Source organism: Epinephelus lanceolatus, chromosome 10 (assembly GCF_041903045.1).
Source record: "Epinephelus lanceolatus isolate andai-2023 chromosome 10, ASM4190304v1, whole genome shotgun sequence".
NCBI classification, from domain to species: Eukaryota; Metazoa; Chordata; class Actinopteri; order Perciformes; family Serranidae; genus Epinephelus; species Epinephelus lanceolatus.
Genome location: NC_135743.1, coordinates 22,154,600 through 22,169,582, shown reverse-complemented (window position 1 = coordinate 22,169,582; position 14,983 = coordinate 22,154,600). Strand labels below are relative to the sequence as shown.

Here is a 14,983-nt window from a genome sequence, read left to right as displayed (position 1 = left end):
AGCAGATATAGCCAATGTGCAGAGATAAATGATGTAATATCTGCATGGATCGATGTCTGTACTGTCCCTCTAAAAGGGGCTCTCTCTATAAATCACATCACCATCCCTCCTACTGCATGTGCACGCACGCGCACTCGAATACACACATTCACACTGCGGATACACACAAATACACACACTCCGCAGCTATCTCAATTAGTATGAATTAAGATGTATGGCTGTAAAGTCTCAGTGTCTCGAGACCACTATGTAAATGTCTTCTTGCAGCTGTCCAGTCCCATCACTATGCAGATGGTAGGAGGAACCGAGGAGGAAATCAATTTGTTAAGATAGCACTATCCAGCTAATGAGAAATCAAGTGGCTTGACTTTTCACATGAATCCCATCATGTCCACTCATATTATGAAACTAAGATGTCATTAGTTGCACTTAGTGTGACTAATAGTCAAACCACATCCTTGTTCGGTGTCTTTGCTAACAGTCCCACCTTGTGGCATTCTCAATAATTGCACTAGAAAGGATCAGACAGGAGGTTGGACAAAGTATCTGAAACATCACACAATGCAAAACAGTTGCTTATAATGTGTGTTTCTTTTTTTTGAAGTGGAGGGATTAAAATCAGTGGTTGACGCCACAAGAAATATCGGTCTCACACCCATTTGCACCTTGTACAATATGTATGTTGTTCACACAATGTTGTATTACCCAGAGATGAACTTTTTTTAATGCAGAGTGGCACACACATTACCGCTGTGCTTAATGTTATACTTTTAAATGATGATGCATGAATTAGTCTTACTGAATCGCTGAATAGACTTTTACTCATGTACTTAAGACATCTGCCTAAAAAAGAGCAGATAAAGGGAAAGGAGAGCTCCTTTTGAGTTGCAGTAATGCACATAGAAACAAAATGGTACTCACATATTTACACTATGTATGAATACTTTATCTTCAGGAATGTATGTATATGTTGGCTGATGGCTAACATGATGTTCTTACTAGACTCTTCCTTCTTGCAACACTGTGGTGTTGTGGTGCAATGATGCATCAGCAGCTCAGACAGTGATTATCTTGCTTCTTTGTGGGGAGTTTCAAGTTGCCTTATAGTGACTTTAGAAATCACATATCAGAGCGTTGATTGTTAGACCTCTTATAAAGCTGACACATATACTGCAAACTGGCATTCAGCTTAATATGACTCATTTATGAGGCTGTCTTTGAAATTATGATTTCCTCTATTCACAGCATGAATCGCTGCATCACTTGCCAAGACAGCAAAATTACAAAATGTGGCAATGGAAAAAGACTCAACATGACTGAGGATTCACAGCCGTCCTAGCTGTTCTCATCCTAACATTGGAACATACCTACAATGACATGATGCTTATGTTTAGCATCTGGTGTGTTAGCATGCAAAGGATGATGGGAATGTGATTTTTGGATGATATTGTAAACCAAAATATTGTACAAACCCAGATTTTTAACCAGACAATGTTGCTACGAAAAGGTCAAGGGATCACCAGAGTAAGTAGGATTCATTCCCTGGGGATCATGAGTGTCGACAAACAATTTAATTCCCAGTCAACATGTGTATTTGGGCCCCATTTGGTTGGTAAATAAGCTGAAAAGTTGACCCTATATTGGATTGTCCATGGGTTCTATAATGGCCCCATCCCAATTGCCCACATTGGTGGGTTTACCCAAGTGGGACCCACATGGGTTATGCTACGGCTACCTGGATACCAAGTGGGTATGGGCCCAAAAGAGCGGTCTTATCTTGGGCCCACTTGAGTAAAACCACCTATGTGGGCAATTGGCATGGCGCCATTAAAGAACCCATGGACAATCCAATATAGGGTCAACTTTTCAGCTTATTTACTGACCAAATGGGCCCTACATACAATGTTGAATGGGTTGTTGTTGAGATATTTCAGTCTGGACCAAAGTGGTAGCCATGTTAGCATAGCTACACAGCATGATCACATCTGTACTCCTTGTATTCTTTTGCTTGGACAGAAGGCCCAGGTGTCTGTAACATGATGCCAGGGGCAACCTTATGCAGAAGGGGTTGGTGGTTAGATTTAGGCAACAAAACTACTTGCATAAGGGCAGGAAAAGATTGCTGATGTCACTACAAATACCCGGCTTTAAGTGGCACAAATGCAGGTGGAAAGGCAGAAGTGTGTCGCTAAAAAACACCCATCATTTGAGTAGCACAAATGCAGTTGGAAATGCAGCATTGTGACGCTAATACACACCTGTTTTTGGTGGCACAAACACACATGGGAAGGCAGCAGCATTTTGCTAAATCAGCTGGCTTTGAGTTGCTCAAATGCAGCTGGTTGTTTGTTGGTCTTGAACACCACTCTCCTGGGTTAAAGCCCAATGTTTATTGGACCCATCCACCTCACTCACATCCACCCTCATTGGACTTTCATGCTCTTCAAACATCTTCCATTGCTCTAAGCGTCTAATAATGACACAGATGGGATACACTGGAGTTAGCGGAAAGCCTTGTGCATCTCACATGAACGTGAACTGGAACCGTGACCCCAGTGTCATTAAAGTGGTGCTGGGGGCACAGCTCAAGCAGTGTTCTTTGACTCCCTTGGCTTTAAGGCTGAGCTACAACTCATTACCTAGCTGTCGTAACTAGAGTGTGTGTTTATTGGCCTTAATTTATTCAAGCCTAACAAAGTGTTGATAAATTCACATTCACAACCGGGAGATTAGCAGTCAGCACTCTACTATTACACATTAAGCAGTTTCCTCACGGCACCTTGGTGCTGACACAATAAAGTCCTATTGATTTAGAGGGTGTGAGAAAAGGGCATTTTTCTAAAGTATTCATTCTTTATACAAACTGTAGCCTTCGCAAAAAGTGGACGGACAATTTCAAAGGCTGAGTTATGAGATGTACAGTAAAATATGAGCTAATCCATTTTGAGGTTTTGTTGCACACCATCCGTACCTTTGTTAAAGCAGGTGTCTTTTTCTTTTTTTTTTAAATGATAGATATCCCAGTTTGGAAATACCATTAGGACACAGAGAGAAGCATACCTCATACAGACAAAACAAATAGTAGAAACCTGTTCTGCGGCATGATGAATGGTGATTCAGCTTCTCCCTGTGTGTCAACTGCAGTAGGCAAATTGCTCAATCATTGCTTTTTCATTCGAAGTGGAGGTTAAGGAATCACTCATTTACAACTGGGTATGTGGGGGGTAACTTATAGATCCAGACGTCACTGAAGAAACTGAAAGATGGAGGTGGAAAGTTGCCTGTAAAGTTTTTATGACAGAAGAACCTTGAAGCCATCAGCGCAACTGAAAGTGAAAGTGTGCTTTGAAACAGGGATATATATAGCTAAGTTCAGAAATAACAGAGAGCAGCATGGACAATATGCACAGTGTGGCCCATCTAAAAGTTTGCTATTGTCTTCAGTGGCCTGGCACAACGCTGCGTCATGACAGCATGGACTGTGAGGAAAGCCACTGTCCTGGTTACAGTTGCTAGGAGTAACATTCTCTTGTCCGTGGCTACAAAGTTGCAGAAAACAAGAATCTCAGAGCCATATATGGGCATGTGTCTCACAGAGATGATGTCACCAACGTCTGCATGGGCTCCCCTTTCAGCTGTGGGAATGTAAAGACACAGGAATGGGTGTGTGCTCTTCTGACACATAAAGATAGACGTAGGGCACGCAGATTAGTTGGGTGTGTGGCTTCAAGAGAGACAGGCAGGTTTAGTTGAAAGAAGTGGAAGAAAAGTTGAGGAAGAAGCATGTTACGTAATGATCTCTACACCGTGCTAAAGAGGAACTTTGCACAACTGCTGTAAATTCAAAGTGGAGTAGAGGGAGGAATTGAAGGAAGGGCCCCAAAATAAAGGCATTAGCAGCTGTTTGAAAGCATCAGTGGCAGATAGACAGCACTACAGGAAGAGAGGGAGAGGGAGCAACAGAGAAAGAGACAGAGAGCAGGAACAGAAAACAAGACAGGGGAGAGGCTGCTCTCGCTGAGTGCTAAGCCTGTTACTGATCTTACTGAAGGCTTCCTGTGTCAGCACCATGGGAAAGTCAGGTAAGTGGAAACTAGACCCTGAGGATATTAACTCTGATTGTATCAATTTGGCCTGAGTTAGAACTTTGGCCCCATGAAACTGTGCATGTGCTGGCTTGCTTGTTTACTGTATGTGTTTGTGAACTTTACTACCTTTGAAAAGTAGGACAGAGGAAATACAAAACTGCAAAAGAAATAGCTATTTAATGGGGTTTACAGTGAGATTTCAAAATGGCTTTTACTGATCCTTTGTTAAGATCCATCTTGCAGCATGCCGGGTAGATGCTGGCTGTTAGGCAGCATTGGTAGTTGTATTGTTTGTGCGTGGCTGTTTCAATGTGCCTATTGTGTGGGCACTCGAGAGATTGTTGGACTTATGAAAAGGCCTGTGAGTGATAGGCACCGGGCAGAGGGAGGGTGATGTCGATGACGTTTTCTACTCCATCATCTGCCATCAAGTTGCCATGCACCAATCTTCATGTTGCATCATCACGTCTCCTTTGTCAGATTTCTGTTTCAGGCAGCCTATTAACCCGTCCTGTCTTTCTCCTCTCTGTCCATCAGCCTCGAAGCAGTTTTCTGAAGAGGTGCTGCGGTGCCATAATGACTACAGGAGGAAGCACCAAGCTCCTCCACTGAAGCTGAGCAGCAAGTTGTGCAGAGAGGCTACCCGGTGGGTTAACGCCTACACAGATCAAATTAGAAACCTAATTAGCAAGGACTATGCATACCAGTCATTGTCAAACTGCTCTGGATAACAGCGGCAGCTCCAGCCCAGCCTGTCAAATGAAATAACCACAATATATAATACCATATTGAGGATCTCGGTTTGTTTTCATTGTGATTACCAGTTATGTTGACAATTTATTGTGTTGAGTAAATGCAGACTCGATCAGTGCTGTCAGGAAGGATAGAGCCTACTAACTGTCTTGAATAGCAGAGTTTCAGTCCATTTATCTCGAGCATGTTTGATAGTGCAGCAGCAGCAGCATTGATTTGCTGACAACCTCTCATTTTATGGCACCTGATATGGAAATTTACCCAAGATAGTGTTGGGGGAAAAGTTAATTCCTCAATTGCTTTTGTTAACATGTGTTTTAAAAGGAGAGAGTGACTTTTAAATGCTGTATATGCTGTTAATATCTGTGATGGTAAATATTTGAGTTTGGAGGTAATCAAACATTACAGCACAGTTCATTGGAACATGATGAATGGTGTTTTCACCTCTCCCTCTTTATCAACTCAAGCTACTGAACAGCGATGGGCGGGCAGATATTTTTCACAGTATCAGCTGCTCAAGTTGACACATGCAAATGTATCGAATCTTTCAGATCTTTGCGAAACTATGAAAATATGGTCTCAGTTTCTCTGTGACACTTCGTCTCAGTACATGCACGTTTGACAGCTAGTGCTGCCCGCCCCGCAAAACTTCTCCTCAGTGCATTATCAGTCATTCTAATCAACAATCTGTATGTATGAAGGGGCAAATAGCAGACGTCCCAATTACCTCCGCAGCCTGGACCAAAATAAATAAATACAACGTTTAGCCTACCACATAAACAGAAAGGAAAAACGAAAAATGCCCAAGAACAACAAAACATGGTGACTCTCAGTAGGGACCTCAGCCAACAGATGGTAAATTAAGGTGCCTAACCACTGGTCCCCAAATACTCTCAAATTCATCATACAAGCCCAGCTGTTGTATCAAAGTCTCTCCAGGTGAAACCCCAAGACGATTTCACTAAGCCATCAAGAGAAACGGGGTGCACTGGTAGCCTTCCATTCCTTAAGAATAATTCTCTCTGCTACTAACATGCCAACCATCAGAGACTGTGCAGTATGTGGCAGAGCAAGAGGTGCCATAATTATAGGACAAAACCACAAAGTATGACCTAGAGTACCTTGTGCGAATAATAAGTCTCTGATCTTATGTCCTTTGCTCTTCATCATCAATGTATTGTTTAAATGCTCTGAGTACACCAAAGTCGGAAGAATGACCATCTGAGGAGCATGTGAATGCACCGTTGGCCTTGACCGGTGGAGGTCAGACTCAAGTGCTATTCAGTCGCTTCTCGTTTGCTCATTGTAGCAGGCAGTGTGATCAGTAGCGTACAATAACCGTGAGTGGACGAGTGGGAAAAGTTGGGGAGTCATGAGCACTTGGACGATTGACAGGCTGCTCTAAAACTTAAGTCATTCAAAAAGAGCCATTTGTTCATTTTCGCCCATCACTACTTGCAGCTGTTTCACCCCTGTTCAAGAGGACAGTTGGGCATGATTTGCTCATTCACAGCTGCATGTCTTGAGGAATAATGTCTAGATTTAGAAAATAATCCAACCATATGAGTAACAAAGCTCGCTGGATTTGTATCTGAAAAGCTGGAGTTTGACTTTTCATTCAAAAAAAGAAACATTAACTTTTGTACTGAGGGACACTTCTTGTATTTAACTTCTGTGGTGTATTCCACACTGTGCTGTGAGGTCACATGGCAGTCACATGAGTCGCATGTCAATTGTCTTATTAACAGAGATGTAAACTACTGCCATGCCAAGATGTTAAACATTGTCCTTGTGGTCACACTCAAGATTGTAAACTGGAGCAAATATTATCACTGCATCAACACTAAGTTGGTTAAAACCAGTCAGTTGGCATAAACTCCTTTGTCACTGTGCAGAATGAACTTCATGGAAATGTTGTGTAAGCCCCAGATGGTCTTTTAAACGGTACCAAAAGCAGTTGTTTAAAAGGAACTGGTTTCTGTGCCTGCTTTGCATATTTACACTCGATTAAACCTCTGAGGTAAGGGTTTTTAATTGTTTGTCTTGAGGGAAGGAGAACGGCAAAGTGCAGCAAGCTTTTGAAAACTGAGACATCAGGAAGCTTTAATCTGAAGAAATGACAAGCTTTAAAGTATAAGCCACCCGCAGTGACAATCTGTCCAGAGCAGGAGCGGATTTTGTTGCAGGATTCATGGCGGAAAAAGACTATTTCAGCAGTACTATCTGCAACTTTCTTTGTCACTGTCTGCAGTTATGCTGAAAGTCTGGCCAGCACAAGGATCCTGAAGCACAGCGTGGAGTCCAGTAGAGGGAGCTGTGGAGAGAACCTGGCATGGGCCTCCTATGATCAATCAGGTACATATATATATATATATATATATATATATATATATATATATATATATATATATATATATATATATATATATATATATATATATATATATATATATATATATATATATATATACGTACACACATTCTCAATATACTATTTTAAAAAGTGAATAATTTTGTGCATCCTGTCTTTGTGCTCCTCCTGAGATACACAACCCTCCATACACACAATAATTCAGTCCACAGGCCTGAAAGCGAACTGTCCTACCCTGAAAGTGAACAGCTGGGATCTATTTCCCCTCCACTTCGCACTGTGTTTGAGAACTCAGACACCATGACTCACTGCAGAAATATGTCAGCCCCGGACGGTGTGATTCATAAAACATCTCCCACAGTGCACCACTGGGTGACAAAAAGTGCAGCATTGTAAACAACATGTGCCCCAAAGAGATTTGTGGCTCCAGGGTGCACTCTTCTTATACTGCTGTCATTCTGATCAATATGTACGACTTAAGGCTGATCTGATTGTCCTTGAAGTTGAGGTTACACTTTGTCCCATGCAGGAAAGGATGTAGCAGACCGCTGGTATGATGAAGTGAAACAGTACAACTTCAACCGTCCTGGATTCTCCTCTGGCACTGGTGAGATTTACACAAGACGTCTGTCTGTCTCCCTCACTTCCTGTCATATTTCAGTCACTGGCTAACCTCCTCACCTACACTATAATAACAACTAATTGGGCAAAATTACCAAATTCAGTTTCAGGATAATCATAAGTAATGATTACAACTTTTTCAATATAAAGATATAATAGCATCTTGAGCTGAGAATGAGGTCACGCTCCCTCTGTGTGTGTTGTAATCTAAGCTTCTCTGTTCTTTCTTGTGGTAGACATGGGACCATACCTATGTTCCCCAGGTCCTATGTTCCCCCATGGTATAGGGACCGGGGAACATAGGACCCTTTTTCCGGAAAAGGGTTCTATGATCCCCGCTTTTCCGAAAAGGTGTCCTATGTTCCCCGGGTCCGATGTTTCCCCCGAAACGTGAAAGAAAAACACACTTACCTCATGCAATCGCGTGATTCAATGCCCAAAGGCCCTTTTTCGGAAAAAGGGTCCTATGTTCCCCCCTACGTTCTGCACCCGGGTCCCCCGGGTCCCCCGGTTGCAGAACGTAGGACCCAGGGAATGTGGGACCCAGGGAACATAGGACCCGGGGAACATAGGGATGACCCTGTAGAGGCTCCAGCCACACATGCATGTTTGTGCACATGATCCCCTGTGTGTGTGTATCCCACTGGCTAGCTAATTGCTGCGGCTCTACATAGCGCTCACACAGCAGTTGATATTGGGACAGCGTTGTTGTGGAAGCGTAGCGCCCACCCTCCAGTTCCCCCCGGTTCACATTTCCAGTGACCATTTGGATTGTTTAGCCTAATTTAGGTTTTGATGTTCATTTACTTTGCCTGTGACAGCATTTCATTCATTTACTGCCAATTGCCAGTTGCCAATACTTTTTATAGTTTCACACAGTGAAACACATCGTCACCTCACATCTGCATTTAAATAAGAATGGGAACTAAGTCAGTCAAAGGGACAGGCTTTGTGCATTCACATGTAGAGTAATTGCTTGTAATTTAAAAGTGCTGACTCAACATGCTGGTTTAAGTGTCTGTTATTACCAACACTTGTCAAAGCAGAACCCTGCAGTTCCACGTATATGTTTTGTACTCTGATCTGTTTTGTACTTTAAAGGTGATGGACTGTCAGAAAGGCATTTGGCATCTGTCTGGGCACACTTGTGTCATGTGTATTGTGTGACGTTATATCAGAGTGAGAAACAAAACAGCATGAGAGTTCAGTTTCTTAATGTCACGTCCACTTTTTTACATTTGAGTCTGGCACAGTGCTGGCAAAGTGTAACTCTATAGAGTGGGAACATTTGGGACAATGTGAGCAGTTTACTAAACACTGATTAATGAGCTTATTTTCTCCGGGGTTGGTATTAAAGGTCCGAATAATTGTGAGACTTGCATAAATCCTCTGGACCCAGAAAACAATTTAGCAGTGCAAAGTATTTATTTATTTTTAATATCTGCAGACTGCTCCTGCAAAAAGTAAAACTATTAAATGTAATCTTACAATGCAGTACATTGCATTGTTTCCTTAAAAAAGCCATCACCAGTAATTATGTTTTTGCCTCGCCTATTTCTCTCAGCGCTTGGCGTCTGCCACACATGAACAGCATGTGATGACAGAGCACGCCTTTCACTTTAAATGCCTAATGAGAATATGTTTCGAGCATATAAATACCAAAAAAAAAAAAATCACATAAAGAGTTTGAGATATGGATTTTTTTAAAAAGTAAATGCTCCCTAGTTAACACGGTAAGCACTATCAGCACAACACATTCTCACTCCGACCTTGTCACATATTGACATTTGATCATGGACTTTCCACGTCCAGATACAACGTGAAATTTACCCTAGATGCGTTAGTTATGCCTGTTCAATGTATTGTCTTCCTTCAAATTACACTTCTGTTTTCACAGGAAATGTTTACATACAGTCTCTTTCAAAATAAACACACTACATCAGTACAATGCAAATAGACTTTTTTTTCCCTCCAACAACTAACACACGTGGTTGGGTTTAGGCAACAAAAACACATGGCTATAGGTTTAGGAAAAAAGAACAGGGTTTGGCTTTATAATCTCATGGGACTCAAACACCACTCTTGCGAGTGAAAGTCGGTGTTTGTTGGACCCATCCACCCTACTCAGACTTTCACCACCTTAACTTTCATTCTTGCCTTGTTGGGTTTCCCCCTGACGCCACTGAGTGCCCTTAAACTATAATGGCGACCGGTCGCCTATCATGACAGCATTAAAGGACAGCTTTTTTCATCAGTGTCTGATGCTGCAAGTCACTGCCCAAGCACCAGATTTCGATGACTTCAGAGTGAGACCAGGTTGATCAGCACTGTTCCTGCTGTTTTAAGTGTTAGCATCATCAGCTGCTAGCTGCAGTCTCAGCCACCTCCATGTTGACAGCCCAGACAATCACTGAATCATAAGCCCTTTTTAGATCAGAATTGTGCAAATTTACAGGAAAGCCCAATCAGTCTTTTTCAGTATTGGCAGTATAAAAACAAAATCGGGGAGTGCAGCAAAATGCCACCTACCTACTTTTGTTATACAGAATGCGCCTTTTTCGGGGCAATGGGGGGCGTGAGCAAGTAACAAAACGTGTAGCTCAGCGTGTGACGTAAACAGTGACGTGGAGGGAAGCTGTGGCTAGTCAGTCCTTCGGGGATTCTCTCGTAAGTCGGCCCGTTCTTCACCGTCCCCGTCATTTGACGGTTAATGGCCTCTTCGTTTGCGAGGGCAAGGAAGGCGCGCAATTTCTTGTCTCCCCAGTTGCTCATCTTTACAGTGTCTGTCAGGTTTGCGTTTCCCTCTTGCTACTAGCTGCTCGCTAATTCCTGCTATCAGCTGTTTCCTGTTTATCCACCGCCAGTGGGTCGCACGTGCGGCGTCATCAACAGCTCCTCCCATAAGTCTTCAACAGCCCCTCCCATTGCGGAAGGCCGCCTCGGTCTGTTTAAACTAAAAGGGCTCCACCAATATGACTACCCTATGGGGCGGAAAATTGGGCGCCTCCGATCAACTCGCCAATCCGGCTCTGTGTGTCTGAACGCTCGCAGCTTGCCGGCAAAACGGCCCAACATTCGCCGAAAATCTGGCAGTGTAAAAGGGGCTATAGATTCACGTTAAATAAAGATCTCCGTTAAAATACAGTATGTAACAATTAAACTCATAAGTCAGAAAAACAAAATATAGAAAAACTTAAACAATTAGTTGATTCCTTGATTAGAAGACAGGTAGATCATTTTTTAAGAAAATGTTTAGAATTTTGTGCATGTTAGGTTATGAGCTGAAACAAGCAATTTAAGTATGTTAACTTGGCTACTGGAATTGCGATTTTTAACTATTTTCCAAGGCTTAATATCCCAAAAATGAATCAATTCATAAAGGGGAAAAATCAGTAGATTTATCAATACTGAAAATAATTATTCCTAGAAGCCCTGACATAATAAAAACTTTGCTCATCGCATTTCAAAAGTGACTTTTTCAGCTTAACCTGGATGTGCAAACATTTCCCTTCTCATGTGTTGTCGTATCCTTTGGTCTTGTCTCATTTTATTTCTCCTCATTTTTGTATCTGTGCATTTATCTCAATGTATCTATTTCTTGCTCTATTTCTCTTTGTCATTTTCTGTTCGCTGGCTGTCAGTTTCTCTGTCTTGGTGTCATGTTTACCCAGGCATGGGCAAGGTTGTTGTTGTTCCCCTGTTGATGTCACACCTCAGTCAGCGTGTGACTGTCTGAGTCAGTGAGCAGCCATGGGGAAACTGAGGGGAAATCACAGTCCTCTGTATCACTCCTCAGCCCACATGTCATTTCCAGTATGGCCTAATTCCTCCAGATGGTTTCCTATAGCCTCAGACTCCAGTGTGCATGAGCCTTTTTAACTTAATCACACATGAAGCAGATTGCTCCAGCTCATCACAGTGATTCACACTGATTCATAAAAAGTTGTCTGATAGAGAAAGACAGACACAAAGTGTGCAGGGAGGTTTTGGACTGATGAGTAAGAGAGGAATTAAAATTCTTTTTTTTTCTGTAAATATTTAGAGGAACTGCACTCAGCCGTGTCCTAACAGTCTGATCCCCCCCTGCTTTGTGTGCCATTAATTTACTTCTTTTTTTTCTCTCACTCACATCTAGGCCATTTCACAGCGATGGTGTGGAAGAGCAGCACTAAGCTGGGTGTTGGTAAAGCCACTGCATCAGACGGCTCTTCCTTCGTGGTGGCCAGATACTTCCCAGCTGGGAATATCACTAACCAGGGACACTTTGAGAACAACGTCCTCCCAGCTAAAACCACCTAATGATGTCTAGATCCCTAACACTTGACTCAAGCCTGAAGGCATTCATTCCATTTTCCAGGAGAGTCTGAAGTTTTCAACCTGCACTGCGATGAAGGATACTCAGGAGAGCGCCACCTCTTGCCTCGTAGAGATCTATACCACCACTATCCTTTTAAAAGATGAAATGCACATAAAGTCCTGTGTTGTCATTTGAAAGGGGACTTTTGTATGATACAGTACTGTTTGACTTTGCTAACAGAAGCATTTCCAGTGGCCATTTGGATTGTTTAATTTGTAGGTTTACATTGCCTGTGACAGTATTTCATTAATTAATGCCGGTACTTTTTATATAATTTTACACACTGAAACATATCATAGCCTCATATCTGCATTTAAATAAGAACGGGAGTGAAGTCAGTCAAAGGGAAAGGCTGTATGTATTCACATGTAGAGTAATTGCTTGTAATTTTAAAGAGCCGACTCAACATGTTGGTTTAAGTGTCTGTTATTGCCAACACTTGTCAAAGCAGAACCCTGCAGTTCCATGTATATGTTTTGTACTCTGATCTGTTTTGTACTTTAAAGGTGATGGACTGTCAGAAAGGCATTTGGCATCTGTCTGGGCACGTTTGTGTCATGTGTATTGTGTGACATTATATCAGAGTGAGAAACAAAACAGCATGAGAGTTCAGTTTCCTAATGACACACCCCAGTTTGTCTTGGAAATATGTAACATCTGAGTCTGGCACAGTGCTGGCAAAATGTAACTCCATAGAGTGGGAACATTTGAGACAATGTGAGCAGTTGTATACTAAACACTGATTAATGAGCTTATTTTCTCCGGGGTTGGTATTAAAGGTCCGAATAATTGTGAGACTTGCATAAATCTTCTGGGACCAGAAAATCATTTAGCAGTGCAAAGTATTTGTTTCAATATCTGCAGACTGCTTCTGCAGAACATTGACACAATTATATGTAATCTCACAATGCAGCACATTTCTATCGTTTCTTTTAAAAAGCCATGACCAGAAATAATGTTTTTGATTCACCTTTTTCCCCAAGCTCTTGGCATCTGCCACACATAAACAGCATGTGATGGTATAGCACGCCTTTCACATTGAAGGTCCAGTGTTTTGGATTTAGGGGGCACGATTGGGGGATTCAAACCCTTTACGGAGTCTGCATGTTCTCTTGTCAGGGTGGGTTTTCTCTAGGTACTCCAGCTTCCTCCCACAGTCCAAAGACATGCAGGTTAGGTTAATTGGTGACTTTTAATTGGCCATACGTGTAAATGGGAGAGTGTGAATGGTTGTCTGTCTCTATGTGTCAGCAATGTGATAGTCTGGCGACCTGTCCAGGGTGTACCCCACCTCTCGCTCAATGTCAGCTGGGATAGGCTCCAGCCCCCACTTGACCCCTAACAGGATAGGCGGTTACTGAAAATGAATGATTGAATACCTTGAATATCTGATGACCTTGCCACAAATAATCACCTTGGCCCACCTAATTGCCTCTTCATGTCCAAGCCAAGCCTTCTTTGAGAATTGTGTGTTATCGATCTTCCGACTTAGCTATACTCTGCTGGTCTTGGAACCCATCAGCAGAAATGGTATATAAAATGGTATATGACCATTTTTTCATTGGTTTATAATCACCTGAAAATTAGAATAGTTGTGTTTTGGTTACCTTAGAATGAGCTGTTTATATCTACATATGGAGTGGGTCCTCTTCCTAGCAATCCATAACCTGGAAATCCAGACCCAAATCTAGAAAGATTTAGGGTCTGGCTATGAGTAATGCAAATGGCCCAACTCAAGGAGCAGCACCAAGCATGCATTTGAAAATATCACTGCACGCAATTGGATAACACTACGACCAATCAGAACAATACACGGGGTGACGTATCCAGAGTGCTACCAGCGGAGCTAATTGGTAGATTAGACTCTTGCCGTATCCGGTCGGCAAAACCGCAAAAATGTCCTTCTTGTAAAGGAAAGATTCGAGCGCCGTCTTCTGTTCCTCTTTTAGAGAAAAGGCCAAGTGTAACTCGTTCATTGTAGCGGCCAAAGCCATTTCAAACAACTGGTGTTCATCCGTAGCCATTTTGCAATGTTTAGTGACTTATTCCGGACTTCATCGTCGCAGCACTGTTGTCATCTGTTTAGCTCGCCTCTGGCCCGCCTATATCAGATACACCGATGTGATTGGTGCAGCTTGGCTCAAACAGCATAGGTAATGAGCATCATTACTGATTGCCAGAGTGACTCGCTGAGCAAATTCAAACTCTGGATTTCCAGGGTAAGCAATCCATCATGTAGCCCAGAATGGACAAACCAAACACTGGCTATAGATAGGACCATTCGCGTTTTCACATCAGCCTCCGTGGTTCTACATGCTTAGCACAGGGGAAAAGTTTCAGTTGGTTGGCACAAATCCTACACGCTAGACCTCTAAATGCCAAATGAAAATATATTATGATTCCATAAATGATTTTTTTTTTCGCATGAAGAGTTGGAGATATGGATTTTAAAAAAGCCTTTTGCACATTTTTCAATCGCGCATACTTAAAATAACAGCTTGTTAACCCTTAACATCGGCATAAAAAACAACTTTATTTTTTAACTACATTGTTGTCACTCTGAGTGGTAGACGGCTCCATTTCTGTGTTGAAAGTTTGTTTTGTTTGCTTTTGGTTCACACCTATCAGGTGAAAACATGTGAAACAAGTAATAGATTTAAGTATGATATATAATGATACGATAGTTTTTGAAAGATTAGCAAAGACAATGCAAAAAGGTGTGGGCGTTGGTTGGTCGATTGACAGACTAATCCTGAAAACAGGGAACAGCAGTTTGAAATATGAGCCTTGTGA

General features: G+C 42.2%; 1 protein-coding gene across 1 annotated transcript; it reads left to right on the top strand.

Moving 5' to 3' along the window:
• Nucleotides 1-3,917: 3,917 nt before the first annotated feature.
• glipr2l (GLI pathogenesis-related 2, like) lies at nt 3,918-12,985 on the top strand. Its single transcript, XM_033639905.2, has 5 exons — nt 3,918-4,082; nt 4,626-4,734; nt 7,093-7,196; nt 7,742-7,819; nt 11,969-12,985. The coding sequence occupies exons 1-5, from the start codon at nt 4,070-4,072 to the stop codon at nt 12,130-12,132; spliced, it is 468 nt and encodes a 155-aa protein (XP_033495796.1). The 5' UTR covers nt 3,918-4,069; the 3' UTR covers nt 12,133-12,985.
• Nucleotides 12,986-14,983: the final 1,998 nt, after the last annotated feature.